The sequence below is a fragment of the Cherax quadricarinatus genome, chromosome 88 (assembly GCF_038502225.1).
Source record: "Cherax quadricarinatus isolate ZL_2023a chromosome 88, ASM3850222v1, whole genome shotgun sequence".
Lineage (NCBI taxonomy): Eukaryota > Metazoa > Arthropoda > Malacostraca > Decapoda > Parastacidae > Cherax > Cherax quadricarinatus.
In genome coordinates this window covers 1,494,798-1,515,086 of record NC_091379.1, presented here as the reverse complement: position 1 = coordinate 1,515,086, position 20,289 = coordinate 1,494,798, and the positions used below count along the sequence as shown (strand labels likewise).

General features: G+C 40.6%; 1 protein-coding gene across 5 annotated transcripts in view; it reads left to right on the top strand.

Annotated features, from left to right (window-relative positions):
- Positions 1–20,289, top strand: part of LOC128698580 (von Willebrand factor A domain-containing protein 5A) — a 43,684-nt gene that overhangs the window by 5,719 nt on the left and 17,676 nt on the right. For 4 of the 5 annotated variants that reach the window (XM_070103828.1, XM_070103827.1, XM_070103829.1 and 1 more), the window contains exons 2-6: positions 371–448; positions 1,775–1,890; positions 10,438–10,539; positions 11,786–11,897; positions 12,041–12,172. In XM_070103828.1, coding sequence (XP_069959929.1) covers positions 382–448; positions 1,775–1,890; positions 10,438–10,539; positions 11,786–11,897; positions 12,041–12,172 — 529 coding nt within the window. In that variant the 5' untranslated portion in view covers positions 371–381. Of the gene's footprint in view, positions 1–370; positions 449–1,774; positions 1,891–10,437; positions 10,540–11,785; positions 11,898–12,040; positions 12,173–20,289 lie in introns of those variants that run through there. The other variant, XM_070103831.1, reaches the window with a different exon arrangement.

Genomic DNA, 20,289 nt, shown 5'->3' with positions numbered 1-20,289 from the left:
TGTAGCACTGCATGACCCCTATGGGGTTAGTGCTTTCCATGACTAATAATAAATAAGAAGTATATATATTACGTACTTCTGCTGATAATATTTAATACAGTGGAACCTCAAATATCGAACTTTCTTCGGTCCAGAAGGCTGTTCGAGTGCCACTACCGAACGAATTTATTCCCATCAGGAATAATGTAAATTAGATTAGTCCATTTAAGACCCTCAAAAATACATTTATAAAAGCACTTACAAAAATACACTTACATAATTGGTTGAGTTGGGAGCAGTTCGATTTTTGAGGTTCCACTGTACTGTAATACAGAAGTAATTACTGTTATATATGATATTTTGTATCTATTTTGCTCTTGTTTAATTTCAGGTAAACCAATAATGACTTCACTTGATGAACCTCTGCTTGGAGGCCATTGGGGTTTGCTGAGCTACCATATGACCAATAGTAAGTTAAGTGTGACATATCTTTTTTGTACATTCTTATTTGTAAATCCTTGATTTAATGGACTAATACGAGGTTCTGTGAAGTTGAGTAGCTGGTAAGCGTGATTGTGGTGGATAGAGATGAAACTTTTGCCATGATCATAACCATAATGGATAATTTGGTATCCATTAAATTTACTCCATTGTTTCTTAATCATTTGATCCAGTGGATTTCATTCTGTATATCAGAAGTTCTTTAAATTGAGGGCTTACTGTATGTAGTACTGCGCACACACTGAAGGACCAAGGTTTGATCCTCAGCATGTTTTGAAATATTGGATACATTTCCTTACACCTGCTGCTCCTGTTCACTTAGCTTAAGTAGGTACCTGGCTGTTAGGTAACTGGTGTGGGTTGCTCCCTGGGGGAGAAGGTAAAGGACCCTAATAGAGGTAAGGCAAACAGTCCTTGACAACATTCTAACTTTATTGGGTTATCCTGAGTTACTAACATTCCCACTCCTCCAGGGAGTTTCCTTGATTCAGGTTAGGGGTTCTAAACTGCATAATCCTCTGGGTTTAGTGCTCCCCCTTGATTATAATAATAATGATAGGGGTTCTAAATCCAAGGAATTGGATTTGATGTCTCCTTCCTTAGATTGAGCTTGAGCGCTTTCCTTTCTCCCCAGGTACTGTATGACCCATACAGGTTTAGTTCTACCCCATGCATGTAATAATAACCCTTTTGGTTAATCCAAACAAAATTTACTTCACCTGTGACCTCTTCCCATTTTTTCTCCCAGTGTCTTTCCAGTATCTCAGCCTCTTAAGATTCTTCTGACTTTTTTTTCCCACTTGAGTGGGAACACTCGTGACCCTGACAAGTTTTGCATCTTTCCATGAATATGATATTGTAACACTACAGTGTAATAACAGTTTCTTTTTTCAACACACTGGCCATATCCCACTGAGGCAGGATGACCTAAAAAGAAAAACAAAAGTTGTAATAGTATCTTGACCCATATCTGATCTAAAGGGGGGCAGAGGCTTAGACGTACAATAAATTGCTGTCATATCATTATTTTTCAGTCTTCTTAAGGCCAAATAAAGATTTATATTAATCGCCTCCAATTGTATGTCTCCTGTATGGCCCTTAGGGGTTTAGTGTCTTCCCCATGACTATAATAATGCAGTAATAAAAATTGTACAAGAGGTTTTTGTACAAGGCCTGGTCTCAGACCGGGCCGCAGGGGCGTTGACCCCTGAAACCCTCTCCAGATAAACATATTTTAGTCTGTTGAAGAAAGTCAGACATTTTTTTTATACCTAATTTTAATAATTTTCAACAGGTAAAGTTGAGATAGTAGAGCTGGTGTCTGCCTTAGTACACGTGAACATCCATGGGTTTGTAGCACAAGTGAGTGCTAAATTAAGGTACCACAACCCTGGTGACAGCACTCTCATGGTAAGGACTGCATACTCCTTAAGTTAAATACTATAAACCAGTAACTTTGTAAGTGCACTATATTACTTAAATACTACATTTATCTTTAAAAGTTCACAAATATCCATACATGTACTTGTCAGAACCCAGCTCATGATTATTAGACTGAGGATCGAACCTCCACTTATTGCACTAAATAGCCCATATGGGTTTAGTGTTTACTTGAACTGATGAACTATTTAATGTCAGAGGGTGTAATGTATCTTGGCCAGATAACTTTATACCATAACATATATGAAGCCTCATCCCAACTGTCTTGATGCCAGTAAATGATTTTTTATCTAAGGAAATGGAGTTACCCTATCTTTCATTGAATCAAACCTTGTTACCTCCCGTTCCCCAGAGTCTGTATGACCCATCTGAGTTTAGCCTTCCCCAAGATAATGATAGTCTACAATGCCCAGATACTAGACAATGAGCTGGGTGATCTTATTTTTTAATGGCTGGCCCAGAGAGTTTTTAAAAAACCAGTTGGTCTGTCATTTTAATTGTATTGTTTTGTGGACATTTTTCAAAAATAGGTGAGGATTAGTTCAAATAGTTTATACATCTGCCTTGGGATTAAATTTCACATGTAGTGTACATATATGATGCTGAGGAAAGTACCAGTACTGAAGTATATTCTTTCACTGGTTTTAATAACTTTAAAAAAAAAATTTCAACACATCGGCTGTCTCCTGCCAAGGCAGGGTGACCCAAAAAAGAAGGAAACACTTTCACCATCATTCACGCATAATCACTGTCTTTGAAGAGGTGCTCAGATATGACAGTTTAGACACCACTCCAAACAGTCAGTATCCCAAACCCCTCCTTTAAAGTGTAGGCATTATACTTCAAACCTCAAGTCCGGCTAACCGGTTTCCCTGAATCCCTTCACAAAATATTACCCTGTTCACACTCCAACAGCTCGTCAGGTCCCAAAAGCCATTCATCTCCATTCACTTAAATTGTAAATTTAACTCGTACATTTTTTCCAACATTCATGGTTACTTTGAGCACTCACCCCTCCAGGAAGGAGACTTCATGGCAACAAGGGGCTCTTGATTCAAGGACTCTGACTTAATCTCCCTTTAGTTGGCTCTAGCCTGATTGCCTTCCATTTCCCCAGGTGCTGTATAAATAAAATAAATAAAAATAATTCTTATATATAGATGTTACAGTAGCTGGGTTTATGGTTCATTTGGTTACAATTTTGCTACATTATGGTAAAAATACAATTAGATACAATTGAAAGTTCAAAAGAAAGACACTATGCAAAGTATAGGCACTTGTAGTAGAAAATTATAAGAATATACAAACCTTCATGTTAATGTGTTTTCCTCATTTTTTTGGTTGGCCCAACCTTAGTGGGAGAAGGCCAGTGTGTCCAGGGCTGGATTACCGCATAGGCAAACTAGGCATTTGCCTAGGGCCCTGCGCGCATTTGGGGGCCCCGCGGTCCAAGGGGTTCAGGGGCTCATCCAAGACTGCGCACATGGTGCAAGTGCAAAGGGGTCCCTACCTAAAAAGTTCAAGTGTTTGGAGAGTAAAATTGATTTTTAAAAATTAATCAAAACAAAAATAAATAATGAAATAAATAAAATAAAAATAAATAAACCTAACCATAGATGGCAACACTCAACACGCCTTTGTTTACATCAGAACAGCTGTGTTTTCCCACTAATGGGTGAGTATGGGAGATTCCTCTCCAATTTTCTGTAGTAATTACACGTTATCTAGACTTGTACTGTGACAAATTAACTGAAGTGTTGTTGATAGACATTGATGTGTATGGATAAATGTTTGTTTTCACCTCTAAATGTTAAGGGAGGTACCTGATAGGGTTACTTGACCAGTAAAGACGCATGGACCAGTAAAGACGCATTTTTGATAAAAATACTATAAAGAAAAACCTAAAAATGCAAACTGACTTCCGTTTGTAGGTTTTAAAAGCACTTTGTCCTGTCTTTAAGTCTTTATCATTTCAATAACAGATCTCAATTGATTGATGTTCTACATTACTTCCGTCGCAAATGCTTAGTTTTCAAGTTGCGACCCCCGGAACTCTCTCCAGGTAAACTCCAGGTAAACACATAAGCCACATCAGAAAATCGTTGGTTGGGTGAAACTGAAAATTGTCCCTGCATTCTTTAATTCTCATGTCCTTATCTATGGTGGTAGGCCATTATTTTTTTTTTATTATCACACCGGCCGATTCCCACCAAGGCAGGGTGGCCCGAAAAAGAAAAACTTTCACCATCATTCACTCCATCACTGTCTTGCCAAAAGGGTGCTTTACACTACAGTTTTTAAACTGCAACATTAACACCCATCCTTCAGAGTGCAGGCACTGTACTTCCCATCTCCAGGACTCAAGTCCGGCCTGCCGGTTTCCCTGAATCCCTTCATAAATGTTACTTTGCTCACACTCCAACAGCACGTCAAGTATTAAAAACCATTTGTCTCCATTCACTCCTATCAAACACGCTCACGCATGCCTGCTGGAAGTCCAAGCCCCTCGCACACAAAACCTCCTTTACCCCCTCCCTCCAACCCTTCCTAGGCCGACCCCTACCCCGCCTTCCTTCCACTACAGACTGATACACTCTTGAAGTCATTCTGTTTCGCTCCATTCTCTCTACATGTCCGAACCACCTCAACAACCCTTCCTCAGCCCTCTGGACAACAGTTTTGGTAATCCCGCACCTCCTCCTAACTTCCAAACTACGAATTCTCTGCATTATATTCACACCACACATTGCCCTCAGACATGACATCTCCACTGCCTCCAGCCTTCTCCTCGCTGCAACATTCATCACCCACGCTTCACACCCATATAAGAGCGTTGGTAAAACTATACTCTCATACATTCCCCTCTTTGCCTCCAAGGACAAAGTTCTTTGTCTCCACAGACTCCTAAGTGCACCACTCACTCTTTTTCCCTCATCAATTCTATGATTCACCTCATCTTTCATAGACCCATCCGCTGACACGTCCACTCCCAAATATCTGAATACGTTCACCTCCTCCATACTCTCTCCCTCCAATCTGATATTCAATCTTTCATCACCTAATCTTTTTGTTATCCTCATAACCTTACTCTTTCCTGTATTCACCTTTAATTTTCTTCTTTTGCACACCCTACCAAATTCATCCACCAATCTCTGCAACTTCTCTTCAGAATCTCCCAAGAGCACAGTGTCATCAGCAAAGAGCAGCTGTGACAACTCCCACTTTGTGTGTGATTCTTTATCTTTTAACTCCACGCCTCTTGCCAAGACCCTCGCATTTACTTCTCTTACAACCCCATCTATAAATATATTAAACAACCACGGTGACATCACACATCCTTGTCTAAGGCCTACTTTTACTGGGAAAAAATTTCCCTCTTTCCTACATACTCTAACTTGAGCCTCACTATCCTCGTAAAAACTCTTCACTGCTTTCAGTAACCTACCTCCTACACCATACACTTGCACATCTGCCACATTGCCCCCCTATCCACCCTGTCATACGCCTTTTCCAAATCCATAAATGCCACAAAGACCTCTTTAGCCTTATCTAAATACTGTTCACTTATATGTTTCACTGTAAACACCTGGTCCACACACCCCCTACCTTTCCTAAAGCCTCCTTGTTCATCTGCTATCCTATTCTCCGTCTTACTCTTAATTCTTTCAATTTTAACTCTACCATACACTTTACCAGGTACACTCAACAGACTTATCCCCCTATAATTTTTGCACTCTCTTTTATCCCCTTTGCCTTTATACAAAGGAACTATGCATGCTCTCTGCCAATCCCTAGGTACCTTACCCTCTTCCATACATTTATTAAATAATTGCACCAACCACTCCAAAACTATATCCCCACCTGCTTTTAACATTTCTATCTTTATCCCATCAATCCCGGCTGCCTTACCCCCTTTCATTTTACCTACTGCCTCACGAACTTCCCCCACACTCACAACTGGCTCTTCCTCACTCCTACAAGATGTTATTCCTCCTTGCCCTATACACGAAATCACAGCTTCCCTATCTTCATCAACATTTAACAATTCCTCAAAATATTCCTTCCATCTTCCCAATACCTCTAACTCTCCATTTAATAACTCTCCTCTCCTATTTTTAACTGACAAATCCATTTGTTCTCTAGGCTTTCTTAACTTGTTAATCTCACTCCAAAACTTTTTCTTATTTTCAACAAAATTTGTTGATAACATCTCACCCACTCTCTCATTTGCTCTCTTTTTACATTGCTTCACCACTCTCTTAACTTCTCTCTTTTTCTCCATATACTCTTCCCTCCTTGCATCACTTCTACTTTGTAAAAACTTCTCATATGCTAACTTTTTCTCCCTTACTACTCTCTTTACATCATCATTCCACCAATCGCTCCTCTTCCCTCCTGCACCCACTTTCCTGTAACCACAAACTTCTGCTGAACACTCTAACACTACATTTTTAAACCTACCCCATACCTCTTCGACCCCATTGCCTATGCTCTCATTAGCCCATCTATCCTCCAATAGCTGTTTATATCTTACCCTAACTGCCTCCTCTTTTAGTTTATAAACCTTTACCTCTCTCTTCCCTGATGCTTCTATTCTCCTTGTATCCCATCTACCTTTTACTCTCAGTGTAGCTACAACTAGAAAGTGATCTGATATATCTGTGGCCCCTCTATAAACATGTACATCCTGAAGTCTACTCAACAGTCTTTTATCTACCAATACATAATCCAACAAACTACTGTCATTTCGCCCTACATCATATCGTGTATACTTATTTATCCTCTTTTTCTTAAAATATGTATTACCTATAACTAAACCCCTTTCTATACAAAGTTCAATCAAAGAGCTCCCATTATCATTTACACCTGGCACCCCAAACTTACCTACCACACCCTCTCTAAAAGTTTCTCCTACTTTAGCATTCAAGTCCCCTACCACAATTACTCTCTCACTTGGTTCAAAGGCTCCTATACATTCACTTAACATCTCCCATATATCATGCAAAACATAATGATTAGTTTAGTTATGAAAATGGTAATACAGTGGACCCCCGGTTAACGATATTTTTTCACTCCAGAAGTATGTTCAGGTGCCAGTACTGACCGAATTTGTTCCCATAAGGAATATTGTGAAGTAGATTAGTCCATTTCAGACCCCCAAACATACACGTACAAACGCACTTACATAAATACACTTACATAATTGGTCGCATTCGGAGGTGATCGTTATGCGGGGGTCCACTGTATAAATACCATTGTGCATTGTTCTTGGACTCAGTATGATTTCTGTTTAAGTAAATTGGAGATCAAGGAGGATGAATTAGTAAAATATTCGTAGCCCAAATCACTAACCTAATCTATGGTAAAAGTTCTGTATATGACTCCTTTCTGGTAACGTTTTGAATTTTTAGATGCGCAGCCAGAGGAAAGGGGGCTACAAGGGCCATATCCCCCCAATTGACAGAAAAAAAAAATTTAATAATTAAAAAATTAATAATTGATAATGAAAAATTTGTATTTGCATGATTACAGACAGTGATACATCCTCATTATGGCATCTCGTGAACGTGATGTTGGACATTCTTATGCGAGTGGGTCACAGAAAAGAAAGAAGAAAATTCAAGAAGAACAGAAAAAGAAAGATGTAGGAAGCTGCAGAAAGATCACAGACATGCTCACGAAAACAGTTTCTGATGTTACCAGTACAGTTGAATCTGCAGATACGTCAGATCATACAGGAAGCCCTCCCTCCATTATTTCTCAGCCAGCATCTACTTCTTTTGTGTCTCCTCTCAATGTCTCAACGGACATTTCATCCACAGGATTTGTCTTAAAAGATCCTGCCTCATGGCCAAATGTAATCCCAGATTCTCTACGTAATGCTTTCATTGCAGAAAACTTCAGTCAAACTCTGAACATTGACTTTAGGAAATCAGCAAGGATTTATGATGATGGAAGTCGTCGTTGTTTAAAGTCATCTATGTTTTATAGGAAGCTTGCAAATTCAGAAACTGTGAAAAGATCATGGATGGTATACTCTGAAAGCTCAGGAAAGGTGTACTGTTCAGCATGCAAGCTATTTTCTACCAAAGAAAATACCTTCACACAGGGGTTCAATGACTGGAAAAATTCCAAGCGTTTCGAGGAACATGAAAACAGCACCACTCATAGGAGCTGCATTTTAGCCAGTGTATTTCGTGCACAGAAAAAAGGCTTATTGGATTCTCATTTGGAAAATCAAACTGAAAAAGAGCGCACTTATTGGAGAAAAGTTCTAGAAAGAGTTGTTGCTGTTGTAAAATTCTTAGCTCTAAGAGGACTTGCTTTCCGTGGAGAAAATGAGGTTTTTGGTTCGGAAAACAATGGCAATTTCCTATGGATCATAGAACTGTTAGCACAATTCGATCCATTCTTAGCAAATCATGTGTCACGCCTTGGGAATGCAGGAAGAGGCACTGTATCTTACATGTTATCTACTATATGCAATGAATTTATTGAACTGATGACTAAGAAGGTCCTCAATAACATCATAGCAGCTGTGAAAACTGCAAAATACTTTGCAATAAGTGTAGATTCAACACCAGATATTTCACATACAGATCAATTGACATTCATTATTCGCTTTGTCGACTCCAGTGGTAAGCCTGTAGAGCGCTTTATAAAATTCATTCCTCTTTCAGGCCATGATGGAGAAACAATGATGAATGTAGTACTGGATACTCTGCTTGAACATGATCTCTCTATTATGGATTGCCGTGGCCAGAGCTACGACAATGCAAGTAACATGTCGGGTAAATATAATGGATTGCAAGCCCGTATCAAGCAAATCAACCCACTTGCTGAATATGTGCCCTGCTCAGCACATTCTCTTAATCTTGTTGGGTCATGTGCTGTGGAGTGTTGTGTCGCTGCAGTTTCATTTTTTGGACTTTTACAAGCACTCTTTAATTTTTTCTCTGCTTCAACGCATCGGTGGAGTATACTCAAGTCAACCATTCATGGAGATGTCATCAAATCATTATCAACAAAAAGGTGGTCAGCGCAGCATGATGCAACACATGCTTTGAAAGACAGCTTTGCTGAAATACGTTCTGCTTTGATCCAAATAGCAGAGGATGAAGACCAGACAGCAACTACAAGAAGCGAAGCAGCCAGCTTAGCATCAAAATTGGAAGATTTTGAATTGGCCTTACTCTGTGTGCTTTGGGACTGTATACTGGAACGGTTAAATGCCACGAACAAGACACTTCAGAAAATTGAAATTGAAATGGCTACTTGTGCTAACCTCTATGCAGGCTTAGTGGAATTTGTAAGCTCACTTTGCAATGATGAAGCTTTTGAAATGTTTGAAGAGAAAGCTAAACTGCTGGTGAAAGACTACAGTTACCGGGCTGATCATCAGCGGTCAAGGAAGAGGAAACGCAATTTTGAAGAGCCAGACAATGAAATTGTGTTGCTACCAAGGCAGAAATGTAAGACAGCTACATACTTCGTCATTCTGGATTCACTGATTACAGAATTGGTGAAAAGAAAAGAAATCTACCAGAATCTCAATGACAAGTTTGGATTTCTGTTCAAAATTACTACTATGCCAGATGCAGAATTGAGAGAAGCTGCATTAAAGTTGCAACAACACCTTTCAGCAGATGTTCAGGGCACATTTGTTGAAGAAATAGTTCATTTTTCTGGGTATATGAATCAGATTAAAGCTCCACCTGAAAAATGTGCGCCCTCAGCTGCTTTGAAACGTTTAAGAAATGCAGGTATCTCAGAAACCTTCCCTAATGTTGACATAGTGTATCGCCTTTACCTAACACTTCCAGCTACTAACTGTGAAGGAGAACGTTCATTTTCTGTTTTGAAAAGAGTGAAAAACCAGCTCCGTTCAACAGTGAGCCAAGACAAATTGTGCAACCTAGCCTTGTTGACCACTGAGTCTGATCTAACAAGAAATATTGATTTTCAGAATATAATTGATGATTTTGCCAATATGAAATCCAGAAAAAAGTTTATTTAAGAAGTGCCTGTGAATATAAACAATTCTTTACTTTCTTGAGTTTATATGATTTGATAGTCTTATGCATGATGCAATGATAACAATAATGGTCAGTGATTTATAAAGGGAATAATAGTGCTGTAGTGGTTATGCTGAATATAATAGGTACATGATGTCACTACTTTAATAGCCTAATCTAGTAATACTATGCTGTCTTGAGTTTATTCTCTTTAAAATGCATGATTTAACAAGATAGTTATAATGGCTGTTGGTAAATGGTTTTGGTTGTCTTGATGTACTTTCCCTATTAAATTTAATCTAAATAGCCAGAATGTATTTAATTAGACCTTAAACAGGCTCACACCGACCCCCCCCCACCCCCACCCCCAAGCTGGAAGGGGTCGCTTCGCTTACCCGTAACTCAAAGGGGCCCCGCCAATCTGAATAGCCTAGGGCCCAGAGACTTCTTAATCCGGCCCTGAGTGTGTCAGAAAAGCTTCACCAAGACTATGCTTTTACAGGTTGAGTATGTGCTTCCAGTGGATGAGAATGCTGCACTCTACAAATTTGAAGCCCATTTAGATGGACAGACAGTAACTACAATATGCATTGATAAGGAGAAAGTAGGTGTTCTGTTTAAATTTTGTACTGCAAAAACTAACTTCGTGATTTTTTTCCTCTAAATATATGAAATTAATAATGATTTATTGGAAGGCAGAGTATAATGTGTAATTTAATAATTGGATGCATAGACAGTATGTGTCATAAATATGAAAAGGAAAAAGTATATTGGTAATTGAAATTTTGTCTCAAACACCCTTCAAAGAGGGGTGCTTTATGCTAGTGAAGGGTTCTTCATCTGAGAAGTTGGAGCTACCTGTCCCTTCCTTAGACCAAACCTGATTAAATTTCATTTCCCAAGTGCTGTGCAATCCCTACAGGGATATGTTGTGTATCTTTATATGTATATACTTCTAAACTGTTGTATTCTGAGCACCTCTGCAAAAACAGTGATAATGTGTGAGTGTGGTGAAAGTGTTGAATGATGAAAGTATTTTCTTTTTGGGGATTTTCTTTCTTTTTTGGGTCACCCTGCCTCGGTGGGAGACAGCCGACTTGTTGAAAAAAAACAAAAAAAACAAGTACAATGCATCCACTGTAAAGGAGGGGTTTGAGATATTAGCAGTTTGGAGGGACATCTAACTGTCATATCTGAGCGCTTCTGCAAAGACAGTAATTATGCATGAGTGACGGTGAAAGTGTTGATGATGAAAGTTTTTTCTTTCTTTTTGGGTTTTTCTTTCATTTTGGGTCACCCTGCCTTGGTGGGAAACAGCCACGTGTTAAAAAAAAAAGCAAGTAAATATTTTTTTTAACACTGGCTGTCTCTCACTAAGCTAGGGTGACCCAACAAAGAAGAAAGAAAAGCTTTTCTTCTTTTTACATTTAATAATTTATACAGGAGAAGGGGTTACAAGTCCCTTGCTCCCGGCATTTTAGTCACCTCTTACGACACATGGCTTACAGAGGAAGGATTCTTCTCCACTTCCCCATGGAAATGAGTAAATATTGCAATTACTATATTTTGCGGCTTATTAGACGCATGTGTTTTCTCCATAAAATGTCTCCAAAAACCACCCTGCGTCCTATAAACTGAAGGTTAGTGACGGGAGCTCTAAGTTTGGGGTGTGAGTTGGGCTGTAGCTCTCCCAGTTACATCCAATGCTGAGCCATTGAAACTAAAGCAAGTCTTATAAGCTGCAAAATAGAGTTTATTGGTGAATGTGTGCTTGTGCACACGTTCTCACTTATAATGTGAATGTTTAACCCTTCATCTCTATATAGTTATTTAATTTGATTTATTGGCAGGCAAGTAAAGTGTTTCACAAGGCTGTGAGTTCTGGACAAGCAGCATTTTTAGTTAGACAGGATAATCTTACATCAGATATATTGCATTTGGCCCTTGGCAGCTTCCCTGGAGGTTAGTTAGTTTTTCAGTTTTAGACAACATCATTAGTGTTTGTTTTCAGTAGAAAAGTTTGACTATAGACATTTTTTCAGAAGTGACGATACGTTTATGCACAGTAAATGCTAAATAGTGATGAATATTTTCCGTGCTTTCAGGGTCATATGCTGAGCTGAACTTAAGCCTCATAATGAAGCTGAAAGTCGAGACAGATGGAGCTGTGAACTTTGTGCTGCCTGCGATACTTAATCCTCGATACTGTCCCTCACACATCCAAGAAACACACACAGGTAGTTCCATGAGGAACATGTGACCTTGTAATGAGGTCTGTGCTGCCAACACTACTACCCATCAAACATATAACAACAGTGCAAAGAGTGCATAATGAGACACAATTTGCAGTTACTGGCATCTTATTGAGAATGCCATAAACTGCATATTGTATGAAGAAATGGTATGGCGATACCGACAAGATGGGGAAAAAGACACGTGTGTACAGTTCAGGACATTTATTAAAGGAAACGTTTCGCCACGAGTGACTTCTTCAGTCCTAGTGCAGTAATAACTAAGAAAACGAGTATATATAGTGGCAGGAGTCAGGTGGAGTGTCGAGTGGGTGGAGGTAGTTTACCTGGAGAGAGTTCCAGGGGTCAACGCCCCTGCGGCCCGGTCTGTGACCAGGCCTCCTGGTGGATCAGAGCCTGATCAACCAGGCTGTTACTGCTGGCTGCACGCAAACCATCGTACGAGCCACAGCCCGGCTGATCAAGAACCGACTTTAGGTGCTTGTCCAGTGCCAGCTTGAAGACTGCCAGGGGTCTGTTGGTAATCCCCCTTACGTATGCTGGGAGGCAGTTGAACAGTCTCGGGCCCCTAACACTTATTGTATGGTCTCTTAACATGCTAGTGACACCCCTGCTTTTCATTGGGGGGATGTTGCATCGTCTGCCAAGTCTTTTGCTTTCGTAGTGAGTGATTTTCGTGTGCAAGTTCGGTACTAGTCCCTCTAGGATTTTCCAGGTGTATATTTTTTTTTTATTATCACACTGGCCGATTCCCACCAAGGCAGGGTGGCCCGAAAAAGAAAAACTTTCACCATCATTCACTCCATCACTGTCTTGCCAGAAGGGTGCTTTACACTACAGTTTTTAAACTGCAACATTAACACCCCTCCTTCAGAGTGCAGGCACTGTACTTCCCATCTCCAGGACTCAAGTCCGGCCTGCCGGTTTCCCTGAACCCCTTCATAAATGTTACTTTGCTCACACTCCAACAGCACGTCAAGTATTAAAAACCATTTGTCTCCATTCACTCCTATCAAACACGCTCACGCATGCCTGCTGGAAGTCCAAGCCCCTCGCACACAAAACCTCCTTTACCCCCTCCCTCCAACCTTTCCTAGGCCGACCCCTACCCCGCCTTCCTTCCACTACAGACTGATACACTCTTGAAGTTATTCTGTTTCGCTCCATTCTCTCCACATGTCCGAACCACCTCAACAACCCTTCCTCAGCCCTCTGAACAACAGTTTTGGTAATCCCGCACCTCCTCCTAACTTCCAAACTACGAATTCTCTGCATTATATTCACACCACACATTGCTCTCAGACATGACATCTCCACTGCCTCCAGCCTTCTCCTCGCTGCAGCATTCATCACCCATGCTTGACACCCATATAAGAGCGTTGGTAAAACTATACTCTCATACATTCCCCTCTTTGCCTCTAAGGACAAAGTTCTTTGTCTCCACAGACTCCTAAGTGCACCACTCACCCTTTTCCCCTCATCAATTCTATGATTCACCTCATCTTTCATAGACCCATCCGCTGACACGTCCACTCCCAAATATCTGAATACATTCACCTCCTCCATACTCTCTCCCTCCAATCTGATATCCAATCTTTCATCACCTAATCTTTTTGTTATCCTCATAACTTTACTCTTTCCTGTATTCACTTTCAATTTTCTTCTTTTGCACACCCTACCAAATTCATCCACCAATCTCTGCAACTTCTCTTCAGAATCTCCCAAGAGCACAGTGTCATCAGCAAAGAGCAACTGTGACAACTCCCACTTTATGTGTGATTCTTTATCTTTTAACTCCACGCCTCTTGCCAAGACCCTCGCATTTACTTCTCTTACAACCCCATCTATAAATATATTAAACAACCACGGTGACATCACACATCCTTGTCTAAGGCCTACTTTTACTGGGAAATAATTTCCCTCTTTCCTACATACTCTAACTTGAGCCTCACTATCCTCGTAAAAACTCTTCACTGCTTTCAGTAACCTACCTCCTACACCATACACCTGCAACATCTGCCACATTGCCCCCCTATCCACCCTGTCATACGCCTTTTCCAAATCCATAAATGCCACAAAGACCTCTTTAGTCTTATCTAAATACTGTTCACTTATATGTTTCACTGTAAACACCTGGTCCACACACCCCCTACCTTTCATAAAGCCTCCTTGTTCATCTGCTCTCCTATTCTCCGTCTTACTCTTAATTCTTTCAATAATAACTCTACCATACACTTTGCAAGGTATACTCAACAGACTTATCCCCCTATAATTTTTGCACTCTCTTTTATCCCCTTTGCCTTTATACAAAGGAACTATGCATGCTCTCTGCCAATCCCTAGGTACCTTACCCTCTTCCATACATTTATTAAATAATTGCACCAACCACTCCAAAACTATATCCCCACCTGCTTTTAACATTTCTATCTTTATCCCATCAATCCCGGCTGCCTTACCCCCTTTCATTTTACCTACTGCCTCACGAACTTCCCCCACACTCACAACTGGCTCTTCCTCACTCCTACAAGATGTTGTTCCTCCTTGCCCTATACATGAAATCACAGCTTCCCTATCTTCATCAACATTTAGCAATTCCTCAAAATATTCCCTCCATCTTCCCAATACCTCTAACTCTCCATTTAATAACTCTCCTCTCCTATTTTTAACTGACAAATCCATTTGTTCTCTAGGCTTTCTTAACTTTTTAATCTCACTCCAAAACTTTTTCTTATTTATCTTATTTCCAGGTGTATATAATCATGTATCTCTCCCGCCTGCATTCCAGGGAATACAGGTTCAGGAACCTCAAGCGCTCCCAGTAATTGAGGTGTTTTATCTCCGTTATGCGTGCCGTGAAGGTTCTCTACATTTTCTAGTTCAGCAATTTCACCTGCCTTGAAAGGTGCTGTTAGTGTGCAGCAATATTCCAGCCTAGATAGAACAAGTGACCTGAAGAGTGTCATCATGGGCTTGGCATCCCTAGTTTTGAAGGTTCTCATTATCCATCCTGTCATTTTTCTAGCAGATGCGATTGATACAATGTTATGGCCCTTGAAGGTGAGGTCCTCTGACATGATCACTCCCAGGTCTTTGACGTTGGTGTCACGCTCTATTTTGTGGCAGAATTTGTTTTGTACTCTGATGAAGATTTAATTTCCTCGTGTTTACCATATCTGAGTAATTGAAATTTCTCATCGTTGAACTTCATATTGTTTTCTGCAGCCCACTGAAAGATTTGGTTTTGTCCGCCTGGAGCCTTGCAGTGTCTGCAATGGAAGACACTGTCATGCAGATTCGGGTGTCATCTGCAAAGGAAGACACGGTGCTGTGGCTGACATCCTTGTCTATGTCAGATATGAGGATGAGGAACAAGATGGGAGCGAGTACTGTGCCTTGTGGAACAGAGCTTTTCACCGTGGCTGCCTCGGACTTTACTCTGTTGACTACTAATCTCTATGTTCTGTTAGTGAGAAAATTATAGATCCATCGACCGACTTTTCCTGTTATTCCTTTAGCACGCATTTTGTGCGCTATTACGCCATGGTCACACTTGTCGAAGGCTTTTGCAAAGTCTGTATATATTACATCTGCATTCTTTTTGTCTTCTAGTGCATCAAGGACCTTGTCGTAGTGATCCAATAGTTGAGACAGACAGGAGCGACCTGTTCTAAACTCATGTTGCCCTGGGTTGTGTAACTGATGTGTTTCTAGATGGGTGTTGATCTTGCTTCTTAGGACCCTTTCAAAGATTTTTATGATATGAGATGTTAGTGCTATTGGTCTGTAGTTCTTTGCTGTTGCTTTACTGCCCCCTTTGTGGAGTGGGGCTTGTCTGTTGTTTTTAGTAACTGTGGGACGACCCCTGTGTCCATGCTCCCTCTCCATAGGATGGTAAAGGCTCGTGATAGGGGCTTCTTGCAGTTCTTGATGAACACGGAGTTCCATGAGTCTGGTCCTGGGGCAGAGTGCATGGGCATGTCATTTATCGCCTGTTTGAAGTCATTTGGCGTCAGGATAACATCAGATAGGTTTGTGTTAACCAAATTCTGTGGCTCTCTCATAAAAAATTCATTTTGATCTAAGACTCTCAGTCTGGTTAGTGGCTTGCTAAAAACTGAGTCATATTGGGACTTGAGTAGCTCACTCATTTCCTTGCTGTCATCTGTGTAGGACCCATCTTGTTTAAGTAAGGGCCCAATACTGGACGTTGTTCTCGACTTTGATTTGGCATAGGAGAAGAAATACTTTGGGTTTCTTTCGATTTCATTTATGGCTTTTAGTTCTTCCTGCGATTCCTGACTCCTGTAAGATTCCTTTAGCTTAAGTTTGATGTTTGCTATTTCTCTGACCAGTGTCTCCCTACGCATTTAAGATAGATTGACCTCTTTTAGCCGCTCTGTTATTCTTTTCCGTCGCCTGTAAAGGGAGCGCCTGTCTCTTTCTATTTTACATCTACTCCTCCTTTTTCTAAGAGGAATAAGCCTTGTGCATACATCGAGTGCCACCAAGTTAATCTGTTCTAGGCATAAGTTGGGGTCTGTGTTGCTTAGTATATCTTCCCAGCTTATATCGGTTAGGACTTGGTTTACTTGGTCCCACTTTGTTTTTGTCATTGAAGTTGAATTTGGTGAATGCTCCCTCGTGACTAATTTCATTATGTCGGTCTGGGGCTCCGCGCATACATGTCTGAACCTCAATTATGTTGTGATCTGAGTATATTGTTTTTGATATGGTGACATTTCTTATCAGATCATCATTGTTAGTGAAGATGAGGTCTAGTGTATTCTCCAGTCTAGTAGGCTCTATTATTTGCTGGTTTAAATTGAATTTTGTTCAGAGATTTAAAAGCTCGTGTGAGTGTGAGTTTTCATCAGAGCTGCCTCCTGGTGTTATTTATGCAATAATATTATTTGCTATATTCCTCCATTTTAGGTGCCTTAAGTTGAAATCCTCCAGGAGCAAGATGTTGGGTGCAGGAGCTGGAAGATTTTCCAGACAGTGGTCAATTTTTAACAGCTGTTCCTGGAATTGCTGGGATGTTGCATCCGGAGGCTTGTAGACTACCACAATGACTAGGTTTTGGTTCTCGATCTTTACTGCTAAAACTTCCACTACATCATTTGAGGCATTAAGCAGTTCTGTGCAAACAAGTGACTCTGCAATGTACAGGCCAACCCCCCCCTTTTGCCTGTTCACTTTGTCACATCTGTATAGGTTGTAACCTGGGATCCATATTTCGTTATCCAAGTGATCCTTTATGTGGGTCTCAGTGAAAGCCGCAAACATTGCCTTTGCCTCTGCAAGCAGTCCACGGATGAAAGGTATTTTGTTGTTTGTTGCTGGCTTTAGACCCTGTATATTTGCAAAGAAGAATGTCATCGGACTGGTGGTATTGTTGGTACTGGGGGGGGGGGATTTTTTTTCCGGCATTAGTATCTGTATCTGTTGGTTTGGAGTGGAGGCCATCGACTGTGGTTCCACTCCAGGAATGACTGGATTTGGTGTACAATTTCTGCCATTTCCTGCCAGTTTTTTTTTCCTTCCTGGCACTAAAAAACCTCTCCCTCTTGAGTGGCTGTGGCTACCCAGGTTTTCCCATGGCCTGGATGTTTTGTATCTTTTTGTCCCCTTTAGATGGTGTGCCTGGCAATTTAAGTTATAGCACAGTCTTTCCTGTACTGAAGAAGTACACATTTCAGGGTGAAAAAGCTTACAGGAAGGGAGTTTGCATTTTCCTGTTGTCATATGGGCACGGCATTTTCTAGGGTGGTCATAGTTGCACGTCCCATCTGTTTTTCCAGATTTCCCATGTCTGCAGATACCAAGTGCATAGTATGTGCACAGGCTTGGTTTCCATTTGCCCTGGGTTTCTGTGACTGTATTCCCTGTTGGTGCATGTTTACCTGTCTTATTCCTATCCTCCCTAGCACCAACAATGGAGCTCCCACCAGTTGCTTTTGGTAATATATCCTCACTATTGCTAGTGGAGTCCTCTTGTTTGCTATTTCTTGTGGTATTTATAGTTTGCAATATTGGTTTTATCTTATCTTTGACTACACTTGTTTCCCCACTACGGCTCCTGTCCCCTATGAGGTCATTTATATGCATTCCATCCTGCGTATAATTCCCGACTACCTGGACAAAATCTCCAGCTTCACCATTACTGTCTCCCAGGACAGCACCTCTAGCTTCACCATTACTGTCTCCCAGGACAGTGCCTCCTGCTTCACTATTACTGTCTCCCAGGACAGCACCTCTAGCTTCACCATTACTGCCTCCCAGGACAGCACCTCCAGCTTCACCATTACTGTCTCCCAGGACAGCACTATCAGCCCCACATTTACTGACAACCAGGACATCCCCTCCAGCCTTAAAGTTTCTGACTACATGGCCAGCATCAAGGGCAGTACCATTCAGCCCAGACTTTTTATGTTCCCATCTGTTGTAGAAAGCTTCCAGGTTGTCTATGAAAGCAGTTTTGGTGTTATCCTCTTTTAATACCCTTGTGATTTTAGTCCACAGATTTATCTCATTTGGGCATACCCAAAAACACTTCCCTGTTTTAATACTGCTTGTAGCTAGTAGTAGTAGTAGTGGTAATAGTAGTAGTAGAAGTAGTAGTAGTGGAAACAATGTGGTGAGATGGGTTGGGTTAGAGAAGGACCTGTTGATATGCTCTAACATGATGTCTACAGGTCCTCCTCTAACCCTAACCCATCTCGCCACATAGTTCCACTACTACTACTACTACTACTACTACCACCACCACCACCACCACCACCACCACCACTACTACCTTTACCCACGCGACACTCCACCTGACTCCTGCCACTTAGTTTTCTCTATATTAGGACTGAAGAAGCTACTCACGGCAAAACATTTCCTTTAATAAATGTCCTGAACTGTACATAAGTGTCTATTTTTGCATATTGTATCTTTTACAGGCTGGCCCCATTTTACAGCACTTCACTTTACAGCATTCTGCTAATGCAGTAGTTTTAAGTTATGATCAGTCTTCATTTATTCAGACTTTCTACAATAAATATATTCACTTACAATAAACTAAGGATGAAAGTATTTTAAGGTAATGTGTGTACTGTATGTGCATTTTTTTAGGCCTAACTCTATTGATCACTTAATATATGATTAGTGTAAACATGTGATCAGGCTTTCATATGCATTTGACAGTGAGGAAAAGGTTATGGTTCACTTTTCGGCAATTTTTGCTTAACAGCAGTATCTCGGAATTTAACCTGCTATATAATAGTGGCACTCCTCTGTACACATGCTTGTATGACATCTTATTGAGAATGCCATAAACTGCACATTTTATCTTATACAGTGGACCCCCGGTTAACGATATTTTTTCACTCCAGAAGTATGTTCAGGTGCCAGTACTGACCGAATTTGTTCCCATAAGGAATACTGTGAAGTAGATTAGTCCATTTCAAACCCCCAAACATACGCGTACAAACGCACTTACATAAATACACTTACATAATTGGTCGCATTCGGAGGTGATCGTTATGCGGGGGTCCACTGTATACACTTGTTTTACATTGTACCCATTAGATCAGAATAATGCTAAAAAATAGCAGAAAAAGTACTTAAGTACTCTATTGTACACCTAATATACTAGTACTGTACACAATTTGCACTTTCTTTTTTTTAACACATCGGCTGTTTCCCACTGAGGCAGAGTGACCCAAAAATAAAGAAAAATACTTTCATCATCATTCAACACTTTCACCATCAATCATACATAATCATTGTCTTTGCAGAGGCACTCAGATACGACAGTTTAAAAGTCCCTCCAAGCTGCCATTATCCCAAAATTACACTTTTTTTTTTTCAACAAGTCGGCCGTCTCCCACCGAGGCAGGGTGACCCAAAAAGAAAGAAAATCCCCAAAAAGAAAATACTTTCATCATCATTCTGCACTTTCACCTCACTCATACATAATCACTGTTCTTGCAGAGGCACCCAGATACAACAGTTTAGAAGCATATATAAAGATATATAACACATATATCTTTATACATGTATATGCTTCTAAATGGGAAGTACAATGCCTGCACTTTAAAGGAGGGGTTTGGGATATT